This window comes from Papio anubis, chromosome 17, assembly GCF_008728515.1.
Source record: "Papio anubis isolate 15944 chromosome 17, Panubis1.0, whole genome shotgun sequence".
Lineage (NCBI taxonomy): Eukaryota > Metazoa > Chordata > Mammalia > Primates > Cercopithecidae > Papio > Papio anubis.
This window is the reverse complement of record NC_044992.1, coordinates 17986718-18013930: the sequence shown is the minus strand read 5'-3', so window position 1 is coordinate 18013930 and position 27213 is coordinate 17986718. Positions and strand designations below refer to the sequence as shown.

The 27213-nt window shown below is 56.4% G+C and overlaps 2 protein-coding genes across 5 annotated transcripts in view; one reads left to right on the top strand and one right to left on the bottom strand.

Moving 5' to 3' along the window:
* On the top strand, positions 1 to 26811 carry GRAP (GRB2 related adaptor protein). 3 transcript variants are annotated; one of them, XM_003912442.5, is made up of 5 exons: positions 59 to 839; positions 5711 to 5808; positions 11975 to 12097; positions 23105 to 23273; positions 25331 to 26811. In XM_003912442.5, the coding sequence occupies exons 1-5, from the start codon at positions 762 to 764 to the stop codon at positions 25514 to 25516; spliced, it is 654 nt and encodes a 217-aa protein (XP_003912491.1). In that variant the 5' UTR covers positions 59 to 761; the 3' UTR covers positions 25517 to 26811. The 3 variants fall into 3 exon arrangements, with proteins under 3 accessions (XP_021784516.1, XP_021784515.2, XP_003912491.1); XM_021928824.2 differs by lacking the exon at positions 11975 to 12097 and having other exon boundaries at positions 1 to 839; XM_021928823.2 differs by lacking the exon at positions 23105 to 23273 and having other exon boundaries at positions 4 to 839.
* Positions 26788 to 27213, bottom strand: part of SLC5A10 (solute carrier family 5 member 10) — a 70304-nt gene continuing 69878 nt past the window's right edge. For both annotated transcript variants that reach the window (XM_031657403.1, XM_031657404.1), the window contains one exon: positions 26788 to 27154. In XM_031657403.1, coding sequence (XP_031513263.1) covers positions 27048 to 27154 — 107 coding nt within the window. In that variant the 3' untranslated portion in view covers positions 26788 to 27047. The remainder of the gene's footprint in view (positions 27155 to 27213) is intronic.

The following is a 27213-nucleotide window of genomic DNA, read 5'->3' as shown; positions in this document are numbered from 1 at the left end:
CTTAGGATTTAAGTCACACCTAAGGTGCCTGTGTTTAAACCAGAAGAAGTGCATTCTGAGCTGGGCTTTGATGGATGAATAGGAGTCTCCCGGGAGCAGAAAGAGGAGAGCACCAGGCAGAGGAACCGCATGTGCTGAAGTCCATGGTTGAAATGAGAGTTTGGTGTGGCCCCTTGCTGTGGCTGAAGCCTCGGGTTTGTTTAGAGTGAAGGGGATGACAAAGGATGAGAATGGGGGCTGTTTGTAGGGGCAGGTGGAGGTGGTGGCTTGCAAGGGCCTTGAGTGCCAGGTGAAGAGCTTGGGATTGAAGGAGCAGGAGGCAGGGCATCACAAGAGGCACCAGGGATTAGGAAAAGATGGAGGGTCATTGGCAAATTGGTGAAGGGGGGCCAGCATCTGGTGCCATGAGATTCAGTGCCTGAGCCAGCAGGACAGCTTCGGCACTTCTCCTCCAGGCACCTCACTTTTATGGAGGATAAAACATGGGCACAAGGGGGCCCCACTCCCAGAGCTTCAGGGAGACTCCCCAAAGGCCACTCCTGGCACCTGGGGTCTGAGGTAGGGACCGAGCTGGCTCACAAGCCCTCCCTGTTCTGTGACATGTCTGTTTCCTGTTTCTCCCCCATCAGGAGCAGTTTCAGTCTCAACTTCAAAAGAACAAACACGCACTCAAAACAAAGGAAGACGGTCCTCGACTGCAGAGGAAGCAGGAAGCTGTCGGCCCAGCTCTGAGCCCAGCTGCTGGAGCCCCGAGCAGCGGCATGGAGTCCGTGGCCCTGTACAGCTTTCAGGCCACAGAGAGCGATGAGCTGGCCTTCAACAAGGGAGACACACTCAAGGTAGGGGGGCTGGAGAATGCTGAGTTGGCCCCACACGGGGTGGGGGTGGATTTAGAAACCGGGGGCCTGGGATTGTCCCAAGCAGACGGTGGCCCCTGGAGGACAGGCCCAGCCTCTCCAGTTATTGGCTGTGTGACTCCGGACAAGCCACCTCTTCCCTCGGAGCCTCAGTTTCTCCATCTAGGAAATGGGGAGATAACTAATGACCCTCCTTTGGGGCTGCTGTGAGGATTCGATGAGATATTACCACAGTGTCTGGCAGGAGTTAGTTCAACCCCCAGTTTTCCAGGAAAAAGTTTGAAAAGAAAATTGTTGAGAGAGGGAGAGAATGAGAGCTAGAGAGAGAGACAGAGTATGGGAATGGAGAACAGAGGGAGAAAGAGGGAGAGAGAGAAGGTCTTAGGAAAGAAATAAGTACACATGCTAACCTAGTAGGGCTAAAATAGCTGTGATGAAGGCATCAAGGATGAGCTTCCCAGTAGTGTGGAGTAAAGGGAAAATAGAGTCATACCACAGTTCATTTCTCCTTGTCTGGGCCGCTTTTGACAGACATTGCAGCCTTCCAAGACAGTCTAGACAGATGGGCCTGTGGAATGTGTCTCTGGAAATGTCCTTGCTTAAAAGTTTGCATATGAAAGCCATGCCCAGGATTCTGGGAGTGGCCATGCCAACACTGTGCACTGGAACTGCCAGTAAACCACACTAGGGAAGTGACTGCCCTTCCCTGGGCCTCAGTTTCCTCACTGGAGCAATGGGTGTTAGACTGAATGCTCCTCTGCGCTGAATCTTGGGTGCTGTTCTTGACCACAAGCTTCAAGCACAAGACAGGAGAGCTCCATGTGCCATCACCCTGCTATAGCCAGGCCCTGAACTCAGCAGCACACCCCATGTCCCATTTAAGCAATGGGGACTGGCACCCCCATTTCACAGGTGACTAAACTGAGGCACAGGGAGGCAACATGACCTGCTCAGTATGGAGTCAGTTTTGAACTTGTGTCCCTTTGACTGTGGAACCTGCACTTGGTCTGAACAGGCTGGGCTGGGGGTTGGGGTCCAGAGGAGGAGGAGCAATTCCTCCTTCTCTATGCTGGGGTGCTGGCATCTGGGGTCACTGCAGTGCTGGCTGTGGGCCTCGTGGACAGGGCCAGGCTGAGCACTGGGGCTGTGAGCACAAGGCATGACCCTCTGCGGGGATCCAAGTCTTCGTTTCTCATCTGAGAGCACTTGGAGGTCTTTAGACCCAGGTGTGGTGTTGGGAGGGAGTGGGGCAGTGATGAAATAGGAATGGGGTGTGCGGGAGGCGCTGAGCCAGGCTTGGAGGGATCAAGTGGCTGGGGTGGAAGCTGAGCTCCACGACCAGCCTGTCCTCTTGCCCAGCAAGTGTTTTCCAGTGCTCCCTGTGGGCCAGCCCCTGCCACGGCACTGCCTGCCTACAGATTGAGTGCAGCCTGGGGGAGTGGGCAATGAAGCCCGTTCTTCAAATCTCAACTTTGGTCTTGGATGAAAACTCTGGCTCATGGACTCACTCTGGACAAATGGCCCCAAACATCACCTCTCTGGGACAAAGCCTCCCTCCCTGGTGGGCCAGGCGTTTCTGGGTGCACGCATCCCCCTGCCGCTGCCAGCTGGAGGGAGCTTCACTCCCATCTCTCCACGAGCAGCCTGGATGACGTGACCCAGACTCAGGAAGCCCATGTCACCCTGCCATCTCCATGGGAAAGGGTGATGGTCCAGCCCTGGGCTCCCCGAACCTACTTTCTGCAGCCTGTCATTGTCTTGTCGGCAACTCTGGCCAAACCTACCTGAAGCCCCTCCTCTGGCCCAGGCCTCCATCGTCAGTCACCTGGGCTTGTGCAGTGGTTCTCAAGGCCTCCCCCCGCCACCCCCTGCTTCCCAGCCCAGTCTCCATGCAGTGGCCATGACTCAGAGCCTGGCCCTCCCCTGTATATCTCATGACACCTGCTCCTCCCTCCTCGGCTCCAGGCACCCTGGCCTTTCTGTTTTGGGACAGAGCTTGCCCCCACCTCAGGGCTTTGGCACTGGCTGTTCCGTCCGCCTTGGACACTGTTCCCCACATTTTCTTACTGCTGGTTCCTTCTTGTAATTCGGGTCTCAGCTTCCATGTCACTTCTTCAGAGAGGCCTTTCTGGACCACCCCACCTGTCCCGTGTTGACAATCTCCCCGCTCCCACCCAACCAGACATTCTCCATCTCTCTCCTGATGTCCATTTTTCACAGCACTTACTGCTCCATTAAACTACCTTGCTTACTTGTTTCTTCCCTTGTTTATGGTCTGTCTCTGCCTACTAGAAGGTGAGCTTCTTGCTCCCTGCTCTGTCGTGGGGTGCCTGGAACACAGTAGGTGTTCAGTAAACAACTGTCAAGCAGCAACTGCATCAGGCTGGGAAGGTAAAGTGGGGCAGCAGCCCAGGTGGAGGGCACCATGGGGGCAAAGGCTCAGGGGCAGGCCGAGGTCTGCCTTTCACCTTGAGCAGTGATACTCCTCCAGGGAGGGGTTGGCCTCTCTCCCTTCTGAGAATTCCCGGGCCTCAGAGGGTCTGGGGCTTTCGAACAATGTTCACAGTAAGAAATCAGTTAACGTGAGGTCAAGAGATCGAGACTAGCCTGGCCAACATGGTGAAACCCTGTCTCTAGTAAAAATACAAAAATTAGCTGGGCGTGGTGGCAGGCACCTGTAGTCCCAGCTACTCGGGAGACTGAGGCAGGAGAATCGCTTGAACCTGGGAGGCAGAGGTTGCAGTGAGCCGAGATTGCGCCACTGTACTCCAGCCTGCTGACAGAGCGAGACTTCATCTCAAAAAAAAAAAAAAAGAAAAAAGAGAAAGAAATCACTAACTAACGTAACCAATGGGACACTCCTGGGTCCTCTGAGTGCAGAGGACAAGGAGAGAAAACAAAGCAGGGACTGCATGAGATATAGTGCATCCCATGTCCACACTGCTGCATGCAAGGCAGGCCACAAATACACCCACTGGACAGAAGAGGGAGGACACTGAGGTCAAGGCCACAGAGAGTCAGAAGCAGACAGAATGTTCTGGAGCCCCAGGCTTCAGGGCCTCCTCCTGGAATCCATGGCTGTGGCATGTGGCCTACAGGTCCTTGTTTTCTCCTTAGGTTGGGGGAGTTGTGTTGTTTTGTTTTGTTGTTTTGAGATGGAGTCTCACTCTGTTGCCCAGGCTGGAGTGCAATGGCACGATCTCGGTTCACTGCAGCCTCCACCTCCCGGGTCCAAGTGATTCGCCTGCCTCAGCCTCCTGAGAAAGTTGGGATTACAGAGGTGTGCCACCATGCTTGGCTAATTTTTTGTATTTTTAGTAGAGATGGGGTTTCACCATATTGGCCAGGCTAGTCTCGAACTCCTGACCTCAGGTGGTCCACCCTCCTCAGCCTCCCAAAGTGCTGGGATTACAGGCATAAGCCACCGTGCCCAGCCTGTTTTGTTTTGTTTTGCTTTGTTTTGTTTTGTGTTGAGCGAAAGTTTTCCTGAGTCAGCCACCTGCTTCCGTTCGCCCCTGGGGCTGCTGACCTGGCCCAGGCTGCAGGGACAGGAAGGAAGGGGCTCAGCCAGCCTGGCCTGATGGACAAAGCGGGGGTGGAGATGGGCGTGCAGAGGCCACCTGTGAGGGTGGGGCCTCAGGCCTGGGTCCTAGGAGGCCAATCCCAGCTATTCTTGGCAAAATGTCATTGCTGGAGTTGATGCCCCTATGTTGGCCTGCCTTGGGCCTTTGGTACCCCATGCCCATTTTTTTTTCTCTCAACAAGTACCCCTGAAAGATGGAGCTGACATTGGAGCGTGCTCCAGGACTGACAGGAGAGATGTCCCCTCAAGCTGGGGTCCAGAGACAAAGAGGACTGGAGGCGAAAATTGGTGGGCCAGGACCCCCTTGACCAGTGAGCCAAAAACCCCGGGCCTCAGAGTCCTAGCTGACCAAACAGGCTCCGCCTCTCCCCTGCTGTGTGGCCTTGGCCAAGTCACTTCCCCTCTCTGGGCTTCAGTTTTGTTATCTGTAAAATAGCATTTGGTGATGTTGACCTTGGGGGCTTTATCAGAATCAGGGGGACACATGGAAGGCGTGCCCAGGGAATGGAGGAAGGACCCCCGGCCTTGTGCTGTGCCCCTCCCAGGCCCGGCCCCGCTCCGCCTTGGTCGCTTGATTGCTCCCCCTCAGGGACTCCCACCCCCGCTCTGGCTATTTCAGTTCCTCCGGGCCCACCTGTGGGGTGAAGAGGAGCCCGTGTGACTGAGCAGGCCACGCCGGGGCTGAGAAACAGCCTGTCTCAGACCAAAGACCCCCTTATCTGCTCCCCAGAGCCTGAAATCCCCCCACTGAATTGTCACCCCTCAGCTGTTTAAATGAGAGGGACCCTAGGTGACCACTGGTGGCTGTGCTCAGGTTGGGCCCCCCGACTTTCACCCCAAGGCTCAGTGCATGGCATGTAGGTGCTGTGGACCCCCCAAACTTGCGGGCACAGCCCAGGAAGGAACTCAGGTCCCCAGTTCTGCTCCTGCAAACCCCATGGTCTGCAGGGCTCCTGCTCTCGGAGCCTGAGAGTCCAGCTGCAGCCACCCCTAGCCTCCTATGAGTCCCCGACTGTGCCTCCCTTGGAGTCTGTGAATCGCCTGAGGATGGGCTGTCCTGGGGCCAGAGGATGGGCAGGACTGAGGAACGAGGTGCTCTAATTCAGCCCTTGTGACCGTGGGCAAGTCCTGTCCCAGGCCCCCAGCCCTTCTCTGTGAGTAGACTCAGAAGCTGGTGCAGGCGAAGCCCACCTGGGGCCTGGCATGCAGTGGCATCTCCGGGGGTGACAGTTTCTCGGTGACTGAGTGGCTTTGTGTCTCCTGCCCACAGATCCTGAACATGGAGGATGACCAGAACTGGTACAAAGCCGAGCTCCGGGGCGTCGAGGGGTTTATTCCCAAGAACTACATCCGCGTCAAGCCCCATCCGTGAGTGGACACCCCCCATCCCATCCCCGTGGCTCCATCTCTCCTGGCCATGGGACCCCCTCACTCCTGGGCCTCTGTCCATCTGTCTGGGGCCCCCAGGCTCCACAGAGGCCACCAGCCTGAGCAGGCACAGGAGACTGAGTTCTGAGGATTTACCCAGGGTTGGGGCAGAGTCAGGGCAAGCCCAGGCCTCGACACCGAGGACCTGAGCCAGTGGAGAATGTCTAGGAGGTCCCTGAGAGAGGACAAGGTCCTGGGCTTTTAGCTGGCTGGGCCACTGGCTGCTGTGTGGCTTCAGGCAGGTCCCTGCTCTCTGTTCCTCAGTTTCCCTATCTGTAACTCAAGGAGGGCAGATGCTCCAATCTGTTCAGACTGTGGAGGGTTCTAGAGCTCTTGCTGAGAGCTGGTCCGGCGCTGAGTAGTGAGTGGGAGAGGGCTGGGCAGGAAGCAGACCCTGTAGGCCCTGCCTTTGGGGTGTGGGTGGAACTGGACATTGGCAGAGCAGAGTCTGGGACCAGGGTGGAGCAGGAACTGGGCCTGGGGCGCAGCTATCCTGGGGCCTGGGACCTGCCGGCCTAGGGATGTCCCAGTTGGGGCTCTGGGCAGGTGGCAGCCAATACTGCTGCCGTGAGAATGGCTGGAGCAGGACCCAGCCCCAGAACAGGCATGGGGCCCAGGAAATCTATGCGAACCAACTGGATATACTTTGAATGACAGCTGAGGCAGCCCCAAGATACAGCCACTTAGTCATTCACTAAACACTGGCCACAGCTCCAGGGGGCCCAGCCTGGGCAATGCTGCAGACACAAGGAGTCAGAGCAGCCGTGTTCTGGGGGAGACAGAGGACATGAAGGACATACTACATGGGAAGACAGTGAGCATTAAGGTGATTTCCCAGGGAAGGCTTCTCAGAAGAGGTGGCAATGAGTGAGGTTTTGAAGGATGTGTAGGAGTTGGCTAAGTAGCAAAAGAGAAAGGCATCCCTGGGAGAAGGTCAGGATGAGCAAAGGGAGAGCAATGACAGAGAACCTGTGGTGTGTGGGACTGGCAGGAGGACCTCAAATGCCAAGCCATGTGGGGAACCACGGAGGTGTTATGGTAGGACTCAGTCAGATATGGAGACAGGTGACAGGGCCAGGCAGGCTGGTGGGACAGTTTGGGAGCTGAGATGTGTGTGTGGCTGTGGGGTAGGAAGGGAAGGAGGTGCAGGGCCAGGGTGGGGCCTGAGAGGTATTTCCTCTTTATCTCTCTTTAAGTTGGTTCCAAAGCTGCCACCACCTCAAGCTTCCTGTGCTGGGTGAGGCCCCCTCCCACCCAGGTCCTCAGCCACCTGCCTGGGCTCCAGGCACTCCCAGCCTCCCCCACAGCGGCTGCCGCTTCCAGTTGGCATCTGGGGCTGCAGCCTGGGTTCCAGGCCCCACTATGTCCCTCGTGGTTGTGTAACATTGGGCAGGTTTCTGTAGTCTTTCTGTCAATTAAGGGGGAGAGGGAAGGGGTACATGAAGAGGGAGAGAGACAGAGAGAATCTGACCCAGGACCACAAGCTGGAGCGAGTGCCCCAGGTCCCTGTAAGCCAACAGGCACATCCAGACAGGCCAGAGGGCATGAATGGGAGCAATCCCCCTGGGCCAAGCTGTCAGGGAGGGGCCTTCAGGTGGAGGAAATGGCCTGGCAATGGCTGGAAGGCTGGCTGGCCTACAGCTGCTGAGAGGGTCGCATTTGCTCAGGTAGGGGAGAAAAGATGACAAAAGATGGTGGTGCCAGGCCAGGCCAGTCGGGGGGATGCCAGTGGTCAAGGCAAGACTCTAGCAGGGCAGTTGGGAGCCATGAAGGGTTCCAGCCTCCCATGCCTCTGGGGTCATCTCTGGCCACTTGTGTCTGGGACAGAGCAGGGATGGGGTCAGGCCCCTGACTAACCTGCCTGAAGTGGTGCCCAGGTGTATCCTCGACTAACCTCAGCACCTGCTTTGCTCCCAAAATAACTACGGGGAAACTCCAGCTCCACACCTGACTCAGCCCATAAAGGCCCCAGGGTGTGGGGGCAGAGAGAGAGCTGGGGCCTCAGAAATTCAGAGGTAGGCCTCGTGCCTGTGCCAGGCCCACTCCTTCCCTGGGCATCTCCTCTCACCCCTGCTAACCCCGGGAGCCCCTGGAGGAGGCACAATGTATGCCAAGTGTTCCAGAGCCGTCCCATCAGCAGGGACCACAGCGGCACATGACCCAGCCTCATGGCCCATAGGAGTCAGGGATGGCTTCCTACAGGAAGGGTATGGCCCACTGGGCCTGGAAGTTCAAATGGACGCTGCCAGGGAAGGCAGAGACAAGCCTGGCAGGGGGAAGTGTGGGGGAAGCAGCAAACACCCGCATTCAAGCAGCTCCTGCATCCTCCCAAGGCCCTAGGAGCTGAGCACCGCCATCGCTGTCTTTGAGACAAGCAGACAGAGGCACAGAGAGGTTGAGTGCCTCTCCAGGATCTCACAACCGGCAGGAGGTGGAGCGGGACTGCAGCTGTATGGCGTGGCCCTGGGCTGGGACACCCTGAAGGACAGCAGGGAAGCTCATAAGAACAGCTGTGGGACTGGGAGAGTCCAGACCATGCACTTGCTATGCAATCTGGTGGGGTGTGAGGGCGTCTCTGCCCCTATCTGGGCCTTGGTTTCCATATCAGTAAAACAAGGATGATGCGAGGTGGCCACAAATGGAGTGACACTGGTGTGGGGGAAGGAGCCGGGCCCTGGGGGTTTCAGGAAGTGCTTTCTTCTTGCCTCCATCTGTCAAGCCATGGTGGGGGCAGGGCTGGCAGGGGACGTGGGAGACTCTTAGGAGGGTGTGATTGCGACACTCTCTGAGGGCAACAGCCGCCCACACAGTGATGCCGCCTGAGGAGTTTTGTGGGTTCTTCGAAGAAACCTGCCCCTCAGGAAACTCCCGCCCTGGGCCACTCTGGGCACGGTTCCAGGATGGAGCTGGGGGCTTCCTGGTGAAGAAGCTCTCTGCAGCTCCCCTCCCTGGTAAGCCCAACCCTGGGCCCCCTGTGCTTTCCTCCTGCCGAAGCCTGTGGCATTCATCTCCGGCCTTGAGATACCCAGGCTGGCTGGGCACCTGCCTTCAGGTCTCCAAACCCCAGGAGACGCAGGCTGAGCTCTCCAGATGGTTGCCCCGAGCCCTATACCCAGCGGCTACCTTCCCCACGCTCCCTCCCAGGAGGAAACTCACTGGGACAGGGCCGACGGGCCCCCATTCGTTTGGGGGCAGCAGTGGTCTAGAATCTCATGTCTAGGGCTCCAGCTTCTCCAGAAGCTGTCCCTGGGACACGAGCCTGATCACAAGGAATTTATTTAGCAATGGGGAAGAGGACAGGGAAGAGGGGGAACCAGTGGGGCCCACTGTTGGCGTCATCGCTGCTGGGAGCAACCGGAGCTCCATCTGGCTGGGGATGAGCGCCAGCTGGAGATAGTACAGAATGCGCACCTGGGAGTCGTCCCTCCAAAGGGCTGGGCGCTGGGGTGTCTACCCCGCTGCTCCATCAGTCATCGCTGGGAGTCAGACCGTTCCTGGGAGCCTCAGCCTGCCCTGAACCCAGGCCAAATATGTCAATCACCAGAAAAAAAGCCCCAAGGTCTGTGCTGAGCAGCCTTCATCCTGCCAAGGCCGGTGCCGGGACACGGCCAGGACACTAGCGGCATGTGCGGCACCACATGCCTTCTGCACTCAGCCCCGAGGGCTCATCAACATCTGAGACAACAGGAAAAGTCCCGCCTGGCTTCCACCACCTGTGCCAAGCTCAGTCTGACTCAGGGAGAGGAGCATTTATGGAAGGAGTGAAGGGAAACATTCTGTCATGATCCCCACCATGAAACCTCTGGCTGTTCTGAGCCTCAGCTTCCCCATCTGAACAACAAAGGGGTCAGAGCCAAAGCTGGGCTAAAACACTGGAGTTAGGAAAGCCAGTCAGAGACCACGCAGCGCCTCCAGTGGCGGGTGTTTTAGTCCTGCAGGCTGCTGTCATGGAATGCCATCCACTGGGTGGCTTATGAACAACAAACATTGGTTGCTCACTGCTCTGGAGGCTGAAGTTCAAGATCAAGGTGCCGACACATTCGTGTCTGGTGAGGCTGCTTCCTGGTTCATAGACGGCTGTGTCTTTTAGCTGTGTCCTCACATGGCAGACAAGTGAGCTCTCTGGGGTCTCTTTCATAAGGGCACCAATCCCATTCATGGGGGCCGCTAGTCACCTCCCAATGACCCCACCTCTAACTCCTGTCACATGGGGGATTAGGTTTCAATATTTGAATTTTGGGGGACACAAAGTCAGCCTATAGCAGTGGCTAATTCCTGAAGAGGTCAGGGGCTACCGGGAGCCACACAGCAAGATCAGCAGGACTGGAAAAGGAGTTTCACTCCCAGACCCTGGGGATCTTGCAAGAGTCTAAGCATTTACCAGGCACCTGCTGCATACCCAGTTCTGTTTGGTCAGCAGGAAAAGGAACTTGTGCCTGTGAAAAGAATCCAGGTGGTTGCCGGGTGCGGTGGCTCAAGCCTGTAATCCCAGCACTTTGGGAGGCCGAGACGGGCGGATCATGAAGTCAGGAGATCGAGACCATCCTGGCTAACACGGTGAAACCCCGTCTCTACTAAAAATGCAAAAAATTAGCCGGGCGTGGTGGTGGGCGGCCGGTAGCGGTGGCTCCCGCCTGTAATCCCAACTTTGGGAGGCCGGTGAGCCGGGATCACGGGATGGGATCCGAGGACCACAGTGAAACCCGTTTCTACTAAAAATACAAAAAATTAGCGGTAGCGGTGGTGAGCATGTAGTCCCAGCTACTCAGGAGGCTGAGGCAGGAGAATGGCGTGAACCCGGGAGGCGGAGCTTGCAGTGAGCCGAGATCACACCACTGCACTCCAGCCTGGGCAACAGAGCGAGACTCCATCTCAAAAAAAAAAAAAAAGAATCCAGGTGGCCTGGAGTCTGTGGAATGGGTACGGAGAGAGGTATTTCCTCACCAGATCAAAGCTACTATTATTTTTGTTGTCTAGTTTTATATTTTTTTCAACTTAAAAAGTTGCTATGTTTTTTTGGCTGGGCGCAGCAGTAGTTCAGTAGTTCACGCCTGTAATCCCAGTATTTTGGGAGGCTGAGGTGGGCAGATCACGAGATCAGGAGATCAAGACCATCCTGGCTAACATGGTGAAACCCTGTCCCTACTAAAAATACAACAACTACAAAAAAAATTATCTGGGTGTGGTGGCACGCACCTGTAGTCCCAGCTACTCGGGAGGCTGAGACAGGAGAATCGCCTGAACCCAGGAGGCGGAGCTTGCAGTGAGCCGAGATCATGCCACTGCACTCCAGCCTGAACGGCAGAACGAGACTTTTTTGTTTGTTTGTTTTTTGAGACAGAGTCTTGCTCTGTCACCCAGGCTGGAGTGCAGTGGTGCGATCTCGGCTCACTGCAAGCTCCGCCTCCCGGGTTCATGCCATTCTCCTGCCTCAGCTTCCCGAGCAACTGGGACTACAGGTGCCCGCTGCCATGCCCGGCTAATTTTTTTGTATTTTTAGTAGAGACAGGGTTTCACTGTGTTAGCCAGGATGGTCTCGATCTCCTGACCTTGTGATCCGCCCGCCTCAGCCTCCCAAAGTGCTGATATTACAGGCATAAGCCACCGCGCCCAGCCCAAAGTTTTTTTTTTAGGAACGGGGTTGCGGGGGGCTCTATTCCCCAGGCTGGTCTCAAAGTCTTGGCCTCAAGTGATCCTCCCATCTCAGCCTCCCGAGTAGCTGGACTACAGTCATGCACCACCAAGCCTGATTTGTGTTTTGACTTTAAAGAATCTACCATCTCAAAGGGAAAGTTAGACTGAGGTTGGCTGGGTTGTGGCTCACGGGAGTGTGACTTTTCTGTTTTCATAAGGGTGTGTGTTTGCTGGCATGGTTAGATAGGCTGGCCTTAGGAGCTAAAATGCTGGGATTGTGTTCCAGCTCCTGCCTGCCTCTGCTGTGTGATTTTGGGTGTATTGCTTCACCTCTCTGTGCCTCAGTTTTCCCGTCTGTAAAACGGGTACAATCACATCTCCCTTGTCTCAGACACTGAACACTTGGCACGGGGTGGGAGGCTGGCTGAGAGCCTGATCTCCCGCTGCCTTCACCGGCTCCCTCTCTCCACAGGTGGTACTCGGGCAGGATTTCCCGGCAGCTGGCTGAAGAGATTCTGATGAAGCGGAACCATCTGGGAGCCTTCCTGATCCGGGAGAGTGAGAGCTCCCCAGGGGAGTTCTCCGTCTCTGTGAAGTGAGCTCTGGCCCTTGGGGGTGTGTGCAGAGGAGGGTGGGCAGGGGATGGGCAGCATCTGAGCTCAGCCTTGGGGCCCGGGACGGGCTCACGGAATGAGGGTGGAGGAATGGCATTCCTGCAGAGGGAGCAGCCCAGGCAGAGGCCTGGACACAGGTGATGGTCTGGGCACCCCAGGGTGCAGCCCAGAGAGCATTGGGGTGTGTCGGGAAAGCAGGCTCAGGCCAGCTGTGGAAGGCCTCAAGGGCCGGGCTGAAGGTCCAGGCTTCTACGAACATAGGAGCCATCATACGTTCTTCATCAGGAGAGGGCGATGTCCAGGGTGGTGGTGTGGCAAGAGACTGAGGGCAGGAGAGTGCTGAAGTGCCCAGGGCGGGTGTCCAGGATGTGCTCCGGACAGGGTCCCACTCTATGTGATCTAGTTGGGAAGATGCATCCTGAGGCCAGGCTGCCTGGGTTGGAATGCTGGTTCTGCCACTTCCTGGCTGTGTGAGCTTGGGCAAGTCATTTACCTTCTCTGTGCTTGTTTCTTCACATGTAAAATAGGCTATTGCAGGGAAAAAACAAGTTAGTATATTTAAAGCAATTAGAATAGTTCCTGGCATGGAGGCAGGGTGGCCGTGCTGGGGAACATCTGGCATTGTATTAGGGCGGCCCTCAGCCGTGGTGTGGCAGCCTCTGGGCAGCACAGGACCCAATCCCAAAGGGCCACCCTGGGGTGATCGAGGAATCCAGGCTGGAAGGTAGCAGCAGGAATGGGGGTGAGGGGAGACAGGGTCAGACTCCTGGCTGATCTCTGTCCTTCCCACTGTTAGGCCCTGGTAGCATCTAGATGCTTTAATTCAAGGAATATTTACTGACTACATGCCATGTGCCAGGATGCTCTAGGGGCTGGGGAAACTACGTGGGAAAAAGCAAAGTTGCTGCTGTCGTGGGTTTCAGTCTAGTGAGTGAACAAGAAAACATGTAAATACGGAATGAGCCAAGGTGGTCAGGAAAGGGCTCTCTGAGGAGGTGGCATTGCAGCAAAGATCTGAACTAGCAGGTGGAGGCTTCCCAGGTGCTCAGGAATGAGGAGGACCTGGGAGGAGAGGCTTCCAGGCAGAGGGATTAGCATTTGTAAAGACCCTAAGGTGGGAAGAGGAGGTGACGTGGCTGGAGCAGAGTGAGCGAAGGGCAGGGGCTGGAGTTCCACCCACATCCAGTGATCACGGAGGGCCTGAAAGGAGGTAGGGTTTTCTCTGAGAGCAATAGGGAGCCATGGAGGGTCTCGAGCAGCGGAGAGATGTAATTGGACTCCATTTTTAGCAGATGACTCTGACTGCTGTGAGGAGAAAGAACTGTTGGGGGAAGAGTGTGGCGGCAGGGAGGCCTGTGGGGAGCCAGGAGGGAGATGATGGCCTCTGGGACTGTACGGGTAGGGGCTGAGGGGACACAGAGAAATGACTGGGCCCAGGCGTGGAGGTGTGCGGGGGGACCACCAGCAATACCAGCTCTCAGGGCTGCTGTGGGCACAGAGCCCAGAACGGAGGAGGCACTTACCGTGCCTGCTCTTACTGCCACCAGCAGAGCTAGCACTGGAGTGGCAAAGAGGCCAGCTGGGAGGAAGGGATGAAGGAAGGGGTGGCCCCAGAGGAGGGCAGCGTGGCCTCTCATGATCTCCTAAAGGATGAAGAAGGCCAGGTGTGGTGGCTCACACCTGTATTCCCAGCACTTCGGGAGGCCAAGGTGGGTGGATCACTTGAGGTCAGGAGTTTGAGACCAGCCTGGCCATCATGCTGAAACCCCGTATCTACTAAAAATATAAAAATTAGCCAGGCATGGTGGTGAACGCCTGTAATCCCAGCTACTGGGGAGGCTGAGACATGAGTATCATTTGAACCTGGGAGGCACAGGCTGCAATGAGCCAAGACTGTGCCACTGCACTCCAGCCTGGGTGGTGGAGTGAGACTCTGTCTCTAAAAATAAAAATGAAAATAAAAATGAAGGACAAAGAAACACAGGCCTGGGTTGACAGCTAACACTGGGGCTGGGTGTGGAGATACAAGCTTGATGGGGCTTGGGGTCAGGGGATCCGCAAGAAGCAGACAAAGGCAGACTTCAGACAGGCTGGGCCTGATGCCCCATGAGGGCTCCTGCTGGGGGAAAAGCATCCCCACCTGATGCCTTCCAGGCTCTGCCGGGTCCCTGTGGCTCCCATGTGTTCAGCCAGTCCGTTTCGAAACAAGCTCAAGCTGTTCACTCTGTGGGATCAGCACATCTGCTGCTAGCCCTGCAGGGTGGCGAGCTCCCTTGGGCCTGGAGGAACCTGCAAGGGGTAGGAGCCTATGGTCAGGAAGGTGGCTCCAGGGGTGTGTTCGTCCCTTTATTGTTGGGATAAAGGAACACGTGAAGCTGGGTAGTTTATAAAGAAAAGGCGTTTATTTGACTTGGTGTTCTGCAGGCTGTATAGGAAGCATGGCACTGGCATGTGACTCTGGTGAGGCCTCAGGAAGCTTTTATGCATGGCGCGTCACATGGCGAGATGGGGGCAAGTCGGGGAGGGAGGTGCCAGGCTCTTTTCAACAACCGGACCTCATTCATTACTGCAAAGAGCCACTGATGAGGGTCTGTCCCATGACCCAACACCCCCCACCAGGCCCCACTTCTAACACTGGGTGTCACATTTCAAGGTGAGATTTGGAGGGGACAAATCAGGGAGGCAGATCCTACGTGTTACGGGTCACAGGCCCCGCACCCTGAGCCCGGGCCCCCAATTTGTGGAACCAGCCATCAGCCTTGTTCCCTTCCCTTTTCTCCTGGGGGCAGGCTGGTGATCCTGAGGGGCAGGAAGGGCGCATGCCCCCTTTGAGCCTCTATTTCCTCATCTTAAAAATGCGAGTGCTATCAGCGTGTGTGTGTGTGTGTGTGTGTGTGTGTGTGTGTGTGTGTGTTGGGGGGTTACTGTGCGTACTTGGCCCTGACTGCCCAGCCCCGCGATGGTGTGGGCACCTGGAGCCTGGAGTCCCCGCGGGCTCACCTCCCAGCCCCCAGCCCAGCCCCCACTTCCCTGCAGCCCCGGGGAGCTGCGGCTCCTGCAGAGGCAGGACGTGGCAGTCTTCCAAGTGTCGGCTGTCCAGGGTCTGGTCATCGCCTGGGAGTGGCGTCCGCCAGGCGGGCTGGCCTGGCTGAGTGGCTCCTGAAACCAACCCCAAAGCCCAAGGTCACCCAGCAAAGTGGGAGCACAAGGGACTCAAACTACGTCTGGAGCCCGAGTTGAGGGGGAGGGGCTGGCCCTCCCTCCGCCCTCCGCTTCCTCCTCTAGCAAATCACGCGGCCTCACGCTCCAAGTTAGCGCCCCAGTGTGCTGCCCTCTTCAGGCGCCTCTCTGTAAGTGCAGCCACCTGCGCACACGCACATGATCAGACCTGAACACCCCAGCCGTGTGAGTTTGTTCAGCACGCATTTACTGAACATCAGCTGTGCAAGAACCACAAGGCAGGACTGGAACAGGAGACAAACCAGAGGCATGTGAAGGAGAAATGGTCACAGCCTGGCCCAGGGGTCTCTATGATAAGCAAATGAATAAATGAAATTCAATGACAGTGGATACATTCCACATAGTGTAGGCACCAGGGAGGAAGTGACATCTGAGTTGGGCTCTAAAGCATGAGTAGGAGTTTGGTGTACAAGGAGAGTAGATGATATGCCAGGCACAGGAAACAGCGTGAGCAGAGATCTAGAGGTGGGGAAATGAGGGGTGTGTTTGGATAACAGGTGTTTTCTGACCAGGAGGAAAGATGAACAGTTTTAGGGAGTTCTTGAGCAGGCGAGCCAGCACCGGTGTTTCCTGGGAAGGGATCTGGAAGCGGCCCTCAGAGAAATCCTGGCCTGTGCCCCCTAACCCTTTCTCCAAGGCACACTGGCCAAGTGTGCCCAGGTCAAAACTGTCAGGGGCTTCCTGGGCTTGGCTGGCTGTGGTTTGCACACAGCACCAACAGGTGGCGCCCTTGACCCTTGGTTTCTTCCTGCCTGGGCCCAGGCTCCTGGGTCCTGCTCCCACTGTCCATCATCTGTCATGGGGCCTCTCAGTGGTCCTTGGACAACCACCAAGCAGGGGTCAGAGTTGGAAGCTGAGGCTTAAATGGGGCATGTGGCTAAGAGCATGGTATTTTGAGCAACAGTCAGCTCTGACACCTGCTGGCTTCTCGCTGTATAATCCTGGGCAAGTTACCCCACTGAGCCTCAGTTTCCTCATTTATAAAATGGACAGCTATGTAACATATTTTGTATGATGACTGGCACATGATAAGTGCCAGTTATCATAATTATATTAAGCCCTCAAGGACTGCACACCAAGCTGGGGAGGAATTAGGGAGGCCCTTCTGGCCTGGAAGGCTGCCCCCCACCCCCTGCCCATGAATCCAACACTCTTAGAGAAGAGGCAGCAGCACAGGGAGGCAGGGAACCCAGATGCAGGGAAGCTGGGTGACCCGATGGCCATCTAGGAAAATGACAACCTGGCAGATTTGTGTGTAAGAGCTCTTCCGCCCTTGCTGGTTGGTACTTGTGAACTCTGATGCCACTATGTATGGCATCTCTGGCATACTAACACCAAGCCCCGTAAAGCTGTCAGAGGTGGGGTTTATGGGCCTCATGCTGCCTCCCAGAGCAACTGTGGCCACGGCTAGCTACCCTTTACGAGTTTACAAAGGGCTGTCCCCCTCCTCCTCCGGGGAGCATGTCTGAGCTGGCGGGCGGCGGGCCAGGGGCCAAGGCTGGCGTGCAATGTCTGGGCTGCCTACCTTTTGCCCCACACTCCTATCCAGGTTACTGTGGACTCTTCTGCCATAAATGACAGTTTGTCTCCAAGTGACATATTTGCCTCCTTTCTAGCCAGAGGTACCCTGGAGTCAATGCACATGTGTTTGCCCTGCCCATCTGGTCACTGAGCCCCTGCTGTGTGCCAGCCCTGTCCCAGGGCCTGGGGATTCAGCCACCAACAAAATAGGACAAAGCTCTCTGTCCCTCAAGTGCTCATGTGCTACTGGGTGACAGACAGCAAGTGATTAGAAAATTATATAAAATCTTACACAATGACCAAGGCTTTGGAGAAAATGAAGCAGGGAAGGGGTGGAGGGGGGGTGCAATTTTAGGAGGAAGGGACTGGCTGCAGGCAAGGACAGGGAGGAAGTGAGGAAACCTGCATGATCCCCAGAAGCCCAGCTTGCAGGTAAAGGAAACTGAAGCCTGGAGAGGTGCAGCAACTTCTCCAAGGTCACACAGCAAGGAACTTAGAGCTGGTGCCCACCGACCTCTGTGCCCTGACAGACCTGGTCTGTCCTCCACCCACCCTCCCTGAGCTCCAAAGACCCAGCAGGAGTCTGTCTGCACCCGTGTCCTGCCCCTCCCAAGGTCAGCTTGACTCTGGTTCCTGTCTGCTGCCGGACAGGTTGTTCCACCCCTCCTTTTCACAGATGGGCAAACTGAGGCCAGAGAGGGGCCATGCCTGATGGAGATCACCCAGCAGGCAGTTAGCATCCAGGTGGGCCCACAGGTCCACAAGCCCTGGTTGGCGTGGTTGGCGGGGGGGGGGGGGGGGGTCCTAGGGCTCCTGCCCCCACCCCAGCCTTGTTTTTCCTCTCTGGGCTGACACTGTTACCTTTGCTGCTGCTGCTGCTGCTGCCACCAGGCCAGAAAAACTCGCTGGGCAGGACTGGCTGCTGCCAGCATTAGGCCTGACTTGGTCCTTGGGGCTTTTCTGACAGCCCAGGGGCCAGCCTAGCCCCTTGTTCCCCTGGGTAGGTGGAAGTAGGGGTCACACAAAGAGACAAAGACACCCATGATTGCTCAGTGAGAGACTCACACATAGCAGTCACTCCACAGAGTGGGAGACACGCACAGACACACACACGCAAGCATCCCAGGAATGCACGCTCAGACATAATGAAGACGCTCTCACACCCCAGGCACTGCCCACTGGAGTGAATGGCTCCAGCAGCCTCTCCTCTCACCAACTCAGGCCCACAATCCCAGTGCCCTCTCCCTCCTCTGGCTCTGGGAGGCTCATGCCGCAGAGCTGGCTGCACTGGATCCAGCCCTCCTCGTTCTGGGGCCATCTGGACTCAGATTCAGTTCCTGAACCTGGGCCTTGAAGGATGGCTAAGGCCAAGACTAGACAGAGAAAAGGGAAAAGGCATTATTCCTGGTGAGGGCCATGAGCAAGAGCCCAACCACGTTGGGGAAAAGGGCCAGGCTGGGAGAGGGAGTGACTGCTGGGGTGCTGGGCTGTGAGATGGAGACAGCACCGCTTGGCCTCAGGCAGGGACTGGCTCAGCAGGAGGGGCTGCACCCAAGCCTCACTGTCCTCTGCTGTAAAGCAGGACGTTTGGACCAGGTGGGAGAAGGGACAAGATTTGCCATTTGCTGAGCACCTCGTGTGTGCCACACACAGACTAGGTAGGGGCTGGCACATGCACGTTTCCAGATTTGAGAATTCTCCAATTCCCAGGTTGGAAAGCCGTAGAATCCCTGGGTCCCTGGCTCCCTTTCTCTTATCTCCTGTTCTCCACTCCCTGACTCTACTACATGGTCAGAGAACTGCTCCAGATAACTTTCCAAGTATCTAAAGATGACCTTCAAATACCATAAAATTTAACCGGGCGCGGTGGCTCACGCCTGTAATCCCAGCACTTTGGGAGGCTAAGGCAGGTGGATCACGAGGTCAGGAGATCGAGACCACCCTGGCCAACATGGTGAAACCCCGTCTCTACTAAAAATACAAAAATTAGCCAGGCGTGGTGGTGGGCGTCTGTAATCCCAGCTACTCAGAAACCTGAGGCAGGAGAATAGCTAGAACCCAGAGGTGGAGGTTGCAGTGAGCCGGTACCACTGCACTCCAGCCTGGCGTCAGAGCAAGACCCCATCTCAAAAACAAACAAACAAACAAAAACAAACACCATAAAATTCAAAGTTGTGGTCGTTTGGGGTTGAAATCCTTTTCAAACCCACCACACCCGTTCTGCCCCCTCACTCAGAGGAGTGAGGCCACCTGTACGCAAGCCCTTCCTCGGGGCCAACAGAGTCAGGGCCTTCTGCCTGGGTACCCGGTGCCCCAGAGGTGGAGCCATTGGGATTCTTGTCTCCAGGCTTCTCGCCTGCCCAGCTGTGCGTCACTGTCACTCCACTTCTTGAAGCACTGCTCCTCCCCAGGCACCACGACCAAAGTCCAGTAAACCCTGGGCTGGTTAGCACGTGGCACTAGGGAGTCATGGGGCTCAGAGGCTGCCTCTCGGAAGCCTCTGGGAGGCTTCGGCAGGCCAGACAGGGCGGGAGACATCCATCTGCCTGCACACCCACCTCCGCGTCACGAGCAAATGGACACATATGTCCCACAGCTGGCAACACAAGTGACTGAGTCACTGGGAACGAGGTCCTCTGACGGCACGTGAGCACCTTTGTCTGAGGTTTGGGGACCATTGTTCCACCTATCGAGAGCCTCTGTTCTCATGGGGAGAACTGGCTCCCCTTCTGGCTTTGTGACCCTGAGGGCTGGATGCATCTTAGAGCAATGGGTCGGCTACCAGAGCCTGGGTTCAGGGTCAGAACACCTGGCGGGCTGCCATCCCAGTTCAGAACCAACAGAAGAGGGTTTCAAGAACAAAGCATCGCAATGAGGACCTAAGGCCTGGGCAGTGATGCTGTGTTCGCTGAGTCCCAGCTAGACTGGACCTTCACGGCCCACTCCTGCCTCCCTGCCTTTTTAGTGTCTCATATGCAAATCATTATGAATAGCAAGTTACAAGAAGGGTGTGAGAGGGGCTGAGGGACCCAAGAAGGCCCTGACTCTGCCTGATGGGATCTGATGCAGCTCTCAGAGGATGGGCCATTTTACCTGGGCCTTGAGGCATGAGTAGGAGTTCAAGAAAAATTCCTTCCAGTTGGAGGAAATACTGTGTGCAAATGCCTGGAGGTGTATTTAGAAGTGGTTTGGGGCTGGGCACGTTGGTCACGCCTGTAATCCCAGCACTTTGGGAGGCCGAGGTGGGCGGATCACCTGAGGTCAGGAGTTTGAGACCAGCCAGTCCAACTTGGTGAAACCCCGTTTCTATTAAAAATACAAAAATTAGCTAGGCGTGGTGGCGGGTGCCTGTAATCCCAGCTACTTGGGAGGCTGAGGCGAGAGAATCGCATGAACCCAGGAGGCAGAGGTTGCAGTGAGCCGAGATTTCGCCATTGCACTCCAGCCTGGGCAACAGACCGAGACTCCGTCTCAAAAAAAAAAAAAAAGAGAGAAGTGGTTTGGACCCCTTGACTGTGATGGAGTAGGGGGAATCCCATTTTGCCCTATGCCTCATACAGACCAGAGGGTGGGAACCTTGAACACATCTATATCTTAAATCTTTAATCTTAAAACATCAATAAGGAAGTAAGCCGCCCCAGGGATGACTGGTAGAGAAACTAAACCACAGGCGGGGATAGGACAGATGGAGCAGCAGATCCGGGCAGCTGGGGTGACAGACACCACCCTCTTGTTCAGGATAACCATAGACCTGAAGGAATTCAGGCTGTGGGTGAATCCCAGCTTGCAAATGTATTGCAACCAAATTGTTTAACCAGATTTTAATTTACACCCCAGGAGGCGTGTGTGTGTGTGTGTGTGTGTGTGTGTGTGTGTGCATGTGTACCATCAAGTTATCAAGTGCTTTGGACTGGTGGTTGGATCTCATTTAGCCCAAATGTGAACAAAAAGATCCCTAGCCTGTGGCTCAGGAGGCTGAGGGGCCATCTACCTCCCAGTGGCCATCCTGTGCCCCTACCCTGCCTCACCCCACTCACAGGGCCCCAGGCTTTCCCAGCTATCAGCTCTGCCAGCCACCTGAACAGGTGCCCTCCCTCGGGGTCCTAAACTGTCTTCTTTCTGGTTGGGAGCTGGGACTGTTCTATGTTCTCCCCACAGCCCTTAGCCCAGCCAGGTGGGCCTAGGGCGGCTCTGTTGGCAGCACCCGCACAGCCCCCAGCATCCCAGGCCTCTCAATTCCCTTGAGAGTAGTGCACTAATGCCCACATTTGGCAGGCCAGGACGCGGAGGCCCAGAGACGGGGCTGGGTCGTAAGTCCAGGCAGGCTGGCTATAGAGCTGGGAAGGGTAGCTAAGGTTTGGCCAGGCAGAGAGGACGAGGCAGGGAGGGAGGGTCTCCTAGGGGTCACAGCCCAGGTAGCAACATGGCAGAGTAGAAATGGACTTGGAATGATGAGATCTGGGACAACAGTAATATCATAATTGGAATAATTATTATTGCTATTGTTTTGTGATAATAACCAATCGGGAGGACACTAGGCAACATTTTACATGTGTGAACTCAGATGTGGCCCCAGCTCTGACCTTTTCTTGCTGCTGTGGCTCTGGGCAGGTCGTGGCTGCACTCAGGGCCTCAGTTTCCCCACTGAGGCATGAGGAGTTCAAGAAAAATTCCTTGCAGCTGGAGGACACACTGTGTGCAAATGCCTGGAAGTGTGTTTAGAAGTGGTTTGGACCCCTTGACTGGAATGGAGTAGGGGGAATCCCATTTTGCCCTACGCCTCATACAGACCAGAGGGTGAGAACCTTGAGCACATCTTTTTTTTTTTTTTTTTTTGAGATAGAGTCTCGCTCTGTCACCCAGGCTGGAGTGCAGTGGTGCGGCTCACTGCAAGATCCACCTCCTGGGTTCACGCCATTCTCCTGCCTCAGCCTCTGGAGTAGCTGGGACTACAGGCGCCCGCCACCACACCTGGCTAATTTTTTTTTTTTTTTTTTTGTATTTTTAGTAGAGACAGGGTTTCACCGTGTTAGCCAGGAAGGTTTTGATCTCCTGACCTCGTGATCTGCCCGCCTCGGCCTCTCAAAGTGCTGGGATTATAGGCGTGAGCCACCTTGCCCGGCCTTGAACATATCTTTATCTGAAATCTTTCATCTTAAAACATCAACAAAGCAGCAAGCCACCCCAGGGATGACGGGTGGAGAAACTAAAACACAGGGCCCAATTTGCTCCTCCTGGGCCATGAGGCAGGCCAGGCACCCCCGCAGCACAGCGGGGCAGCGCCGTAGTCATGTCTGCCATGATCTTGACCCACAGCCGCACCACCTCCAGTCCCAGCCCCACGCGGCCTGTCCCGGGTGAGACATGCCGAGTGTGAGAGGCTCCAGTTAGGTCCCTCTGCCTGGTCCCAGCCAGGACAGGCTCTGCCTCTGGCCAGTTTGAAAGAGCAGGCTCTCTCGTCCACTGGGCCAGAAGGTACTTGGGGTGATTTGGCGGTAGTGGACTGGAAGTCTGGGCACAGACTGGGAATAAGAGAGAAAGGGGCCTGTTTGCTTCATCGGAGAGGATATAAAGTAAATGAAGCTGGACATGTAAGCAGAGCCGGATCTTGAGTCTGAGGTGTTGAGAATTTACCCTGAGGCCAAGGGAGAAGCCATAGAAGGTTCGTGGGAGGGGGAGGACATGAGACATCCAACAGGTCTGAGCTCCTCTCATAGCAGTAGGCTTTGGTCTGAGTCAGGATGAGTCTAGGACTTGCTCCCCAAGGGACCATGGGGACTGGGAGGAGCAGGGGAGCAGGGAGAAGGTCCAAGCTGAGGCGAATGGCGAAAAGATGTGAAGGAGACGCTCTCTGATCACGACGCACTCAGAGGTACCTATTTCACGTTGCCAATAGGCCAGCCACTGTGCACTTACCCATAATGGAGATGTTATCATTATGAGGAAACTGAGGTTCAGAGAAGTTAAGAGACTTGCATGAGGTCACACAGTGAGAAAGTGGCCTGGTTCAGAGCCCACACCCTTAACCCCATATTCTACCGCCAGATGGGACTCCCCAGACCCCATGGGGAGCTGGCTCAGTGTGGCCTCTCCCACTTGCACCTTATCTGACTCCAGGTCCCACCCTGAGACAGGCTGGTTCCAGGTGGAAGTGAGACGGGAGCCCCTGGGACCATGCCAGGCTGGGACGGCCACCATCTGAGGTGGCCCCATGTCCTTTCCCCTAGCTATGGAGACCAGGTGCAGCACTTCAAGGTGCTGCGCGAGGCCTCTGGGAAGTACTTTTTGTGGGAGGAGAAGTTCAACTCCCTCAACGAGCTGGTCGACTTCTACCGCACCACCACCATCGCCAAGAAGCGGCAGATCTTCCTGCGCGACGAGGATCCCTTGCTCAAGGTAGGAGTGGGTGGGGGCTGGCCTGTGGGAGCCTCTCTGCGTCTCCTGCCATCTGCAGCAGGGGAAATGCTGACACCGAGGCCAAGCACGGGCCTGGTCTCCCTTCCCCAGCAGCCTGGTGTTGTAAGAGGGTTCCAGCCCAGGCTTCAAAGTTATATACTGGTGGCGGCTGTGGTGAGACTTGCAAGGGTGGGAAAGGAGAAGAGGGAAAGAAAAGCAAGGGACAGAAGGAGAATCCCATGGGAACAAACTGTCTAGCTTGTTCTCAGCTCCTAGAATAGTGTGTGGCACACAGTAGGTGCTCAATAAATGTTCATCGAGTGCAGGAAGGTAGAGACCCCCGCTGAGTGTACTGCGTACCATGCACTGAACTGGTCTCTATACTCTGGGAGCCTCATCGTGCCCATTATATAGATGAGGAAACCAAGGCTCAGAGAGTGCAGTGACACATCCAAGGACACTTACTCAGTAGGCTCAGTCCTGGTTTCTGCTCGCAGAAAAGTTGACCTTGGGTGTGGGGCAGCGGGAGTGCTCGTGGGCGAGGTCCTGGCTAGCCACGGGGTGGGGGGTGGGGGTCGTCCACCCCTTGACCTCGCAATAACAGCAATTTGCCAGCCAGCCCTTTCATCAGGCGGCCCCAAGGGCCAGCTCTGAAGCTGATTAGGATGCCGACAGTAGCCACTGGGGTTATCAACCCCAACAGGCTGTTTTCTTCAGGAGCGGGGATGCTGGCAAGGCCTGGGGCTGGAGGTCAAGACCCTGGGACACTTGAACTTGGGCTCTGCAGAGGAGATGGGGAGTGTGGCCAAGGCCTGGGGAGAAGCTGATAACCGCTGCAAAGAAGCTCCAGCCATGTCTTGTTCCCAGCACCCGCCCCCTGCCACCTTTGCATGTGATCAGAGGCCAGTTCATCCCCTCAGTGTCCCCTCTGTTCAATAGGATGAGCCCTGGGGTCTGATATGCCAGGAGAGTCAAACAGTGCCTTGAGAGACCCCCACTAGTTTCTCCTCTGTTGGCCTTCCCTGCCTGACCGAGTGCCCAGGTCACTGTGAGCTCCCAGCCTCAGGGGACTTTTCTCTCCAGCTGGGCCCCTCCCTGCCAGATCTCCATCCTCCTCCCTGTTCACCGCCTGGACCAGCTCTGCCCTGGGAGAGTGTGAGGAAGCCAGGACGGAGCTGGGGCAGGGGCAACTGCGAGTTCCCCTACACCCACCACCTCGCTCTGGCCCAGGCCATGGGGTCACCTACCCTGTGGCTCGACTCCAGAGCTGCCTCAGGCCCCTGGGACCCATGACGCCTCCTCCTTCCTGGGCAGACAGTTGCTAATTACAGCTTCTCTGCTGATCCTATCACCTGCCCTGGATGAGATTCTGCAGGTTCAGAGCTGAGATCCTGGTGGGCAGGCAGGGCCAGGGTGCTGGGTGGAATAGTCACAGTGCCCGGCAGACGTGCTGCCGAGAGCTCCTGTCCAGCTGCCACGCACAGGTGGGGAAACTGAGTTCCACAAAGGGCAGGGACCTACCCAGCATCACACATGGGGCATGGATAGGACTGGAACCCAGGCCTGAGAGCTCAAAGTGACAGTTCTCTCCCTCAGTGGCTGACCAAGGGCAAAAGCAGTAAACATGGCTCTTAGCTGCATATCACTTTACAGTTTATAAGGCCCATTCTCATGGCTTTGTGACCTGGAGTCAGAAGCTACCATGGCTACTGCAGAGTCAGGGAAATAAGATCCCAAGAGAAGCAGGGACCTAACCAAAATCCCACCCTAAGGACCAGGACTCAGGTCCCCTGGCCCACCAGCCCTGTGATCCCAGCTGGGCGGCTGGGAAAGCCGTGTTCTAGGTAGATGCAGCATCTGCACAGCAGACAGGCAGGGGTGTGGGCAGCAGGAGGCCCAGTGGTGGCATCACCACTGATCTGGACTTAAAGTTCAACTTCAGTGCTGCCCCAGACCCCTCCTCACCTGTGGCAAATCACTTCTCTTGGGTGCCTCTGAGGGAGGGTGGGTTGCAGGGCTTCTGAAAGCGCCCTACTAACCACCTCCTCCTCTTGCAGTCACCTGGGGCCTGCTTTGCCCAGGCCCAGTTTGACTTCTCAGCCCAGGACCCCTCGCAGCTCAGCTTCCGCCGTGGCGACATCATCGAGGTCCTGGAGCGCCCAGACCCCCACTGGTGGCGAGGCCGGTCCTGCGGGCGCGTTGGCTTCTTTCCACGGAGTTACGTGCAGCCTGTGCACCTGTGAGCAGCCCGGCGGCCGATCTGGCCGACGGGCCATTTTACAGGAACTGAGGTCCAGAGAGGACATGGACACCCCCAGCCCGGTCAGAGTCACACGGGGCTCAGTGGACGGCCTTGGACTGAATGTGGGCTCCTAACTGCCTCCAGCCACTTTGCACAAATTGGGATGGCCCAGGCTCCCCAGCAAGGGTACCCTGTAAGGGTAGCTCTGGGGCTTCCTGGCTGGTTGCTTCCCATTGGCTGCCAGCTATGTGACACGACAGGGCGGAGTCTGTGGAGGCCCCACCCACCTCCTCTGGTCAATGGCCCCATCTGCCAGGAAGGTTGAGGACTCCCAGGTTTCACCCACCGGAGGCTCAACCTGAGGAACCCTGGCCATGGTGGGTGGGTTCACCTTGGGCTGACCACCCACTGGGCCTGCCTGCCCCTCCCTCAAAAGGCCCCTCGAGTTGTACGAGCTGTTGGGAGGTGGTTCAACCTGGAAGGACAGACTGCACACCTGTTGACCTAAACTCACTGGACAGACTCCAGGTGGACACCACTCCTCAACAGCCCCATGACTTCAACTCCACCTGGGGCACCCAACACCTGTGCCCCACCACAGGACTAGAGGCCCTGAGACCCTGAAAAAGGGGCTGGCAGTAGGGAAGGTGGAGGCACACTCCTCTCCTGTTGGACAGGTGAGCTCTGAGGGCAAGCCCTGGGCCCAGCCACGCAGAGACCCTGGCTGCCCTGGCTCTTGTTTGTTTAGGCCCGGGTTCTGCCCAGACCAGGGCCCAGGAGAGCTCTCAGGAGGCTGAGAAACCTCCAGGCCAGACAGAAAGTTGGTGCCAGAGCTGGGTTTTAGAGATCCTACAGGATCCCAATGGGACAGCTACCTAGGTGGGGCATGGCCCCTACCTGAGAACAGGAGGGTCCTCCAGAGAATGTGCCACCATCAGGGATATGAGCAGGGCCTGCCCAGAGCCTGGGCACCTTTGGGAGCGGGAAAAGTGAGGTGGGACTTGGAAAGGCTTTGAATGCCAGGCTGATGGTTGAGGGGATGGTGGGCAGGGAGGGAGGGCAAGGAGGCTCCCTCTGGCATTTGGGAGCAGGTGGGTGGAGGGAGGAGCCCCTGGAGGTGGCTACAGTCCCTTAATGGGAGGCCTTGTTCTGGGCATGTGGGGCTCTCCCTTTATCCAGAGATGGCCCAAGACCCTACAGCCCTGAGTGCTGGCAAATCTCACTGCTCCTGACCTGGCCTGTGTATTCAGAACAAAGACAGTAAAACCAACATCAGGATGTCCATCAGAAATCTAATTTTCTTTCCAATGATGACTGCTTTGGCGCTGTTTTTGAAATGTCACATGTTTTTCTCCCATTTCCCCCCTAAGTTTTCAGGGCTCCTGCTTTGCTGGCTTGGCCAGTTCTTGGGCACCGAGCCGCTGTGCAGCCGTGAGGGGAATCTGCCCCTCTTGGGGCCTCGGGATCCCCATGAGGGAAAAGGGTGGACCTGAGGACTCGGAGCTCTTGCCTTCCTGCCCAGAGCGGCAGTGTCAGGCGAAGTAGGCGTACAAGAAGATGTTGACACACATGAGGAGGATGGCATTGAAGCCACAGACACGGGCCCAGAAAGCGTGTTTCTGGGGCATTTGGCCATCACCTGGAGGGGATTGCAGAAGGAGAGGGACAGATGTGGGACACAAGGCTACACCTGGTGCC

Excerpts from the sequence above, each read along its gene's own strand:
- GRAP (XM_003912442.5), top strand. The coding sequence starts at position 762 with ATGGAGTCCGTGGCCCTGTACAGCTTTCAGGCCACAGAGAGCGATGAG. Across the intron at positions 5,809-11,974 it reads ATCCGCGTCAAGCCCCATCC|GTGGTACTCGGGCAGGATTT; the intron begins GTGAGTGGACAC and ends CTCTCTCCACAG. Across the intron at positions 23,274-25,330 it reads ACGAGGATCCCTTGCTCAAG|TCACCTGGGGCCTGCTTTGC; the intron begins GTAGGAGTGGGT and ends CTCCTCTTGCAG.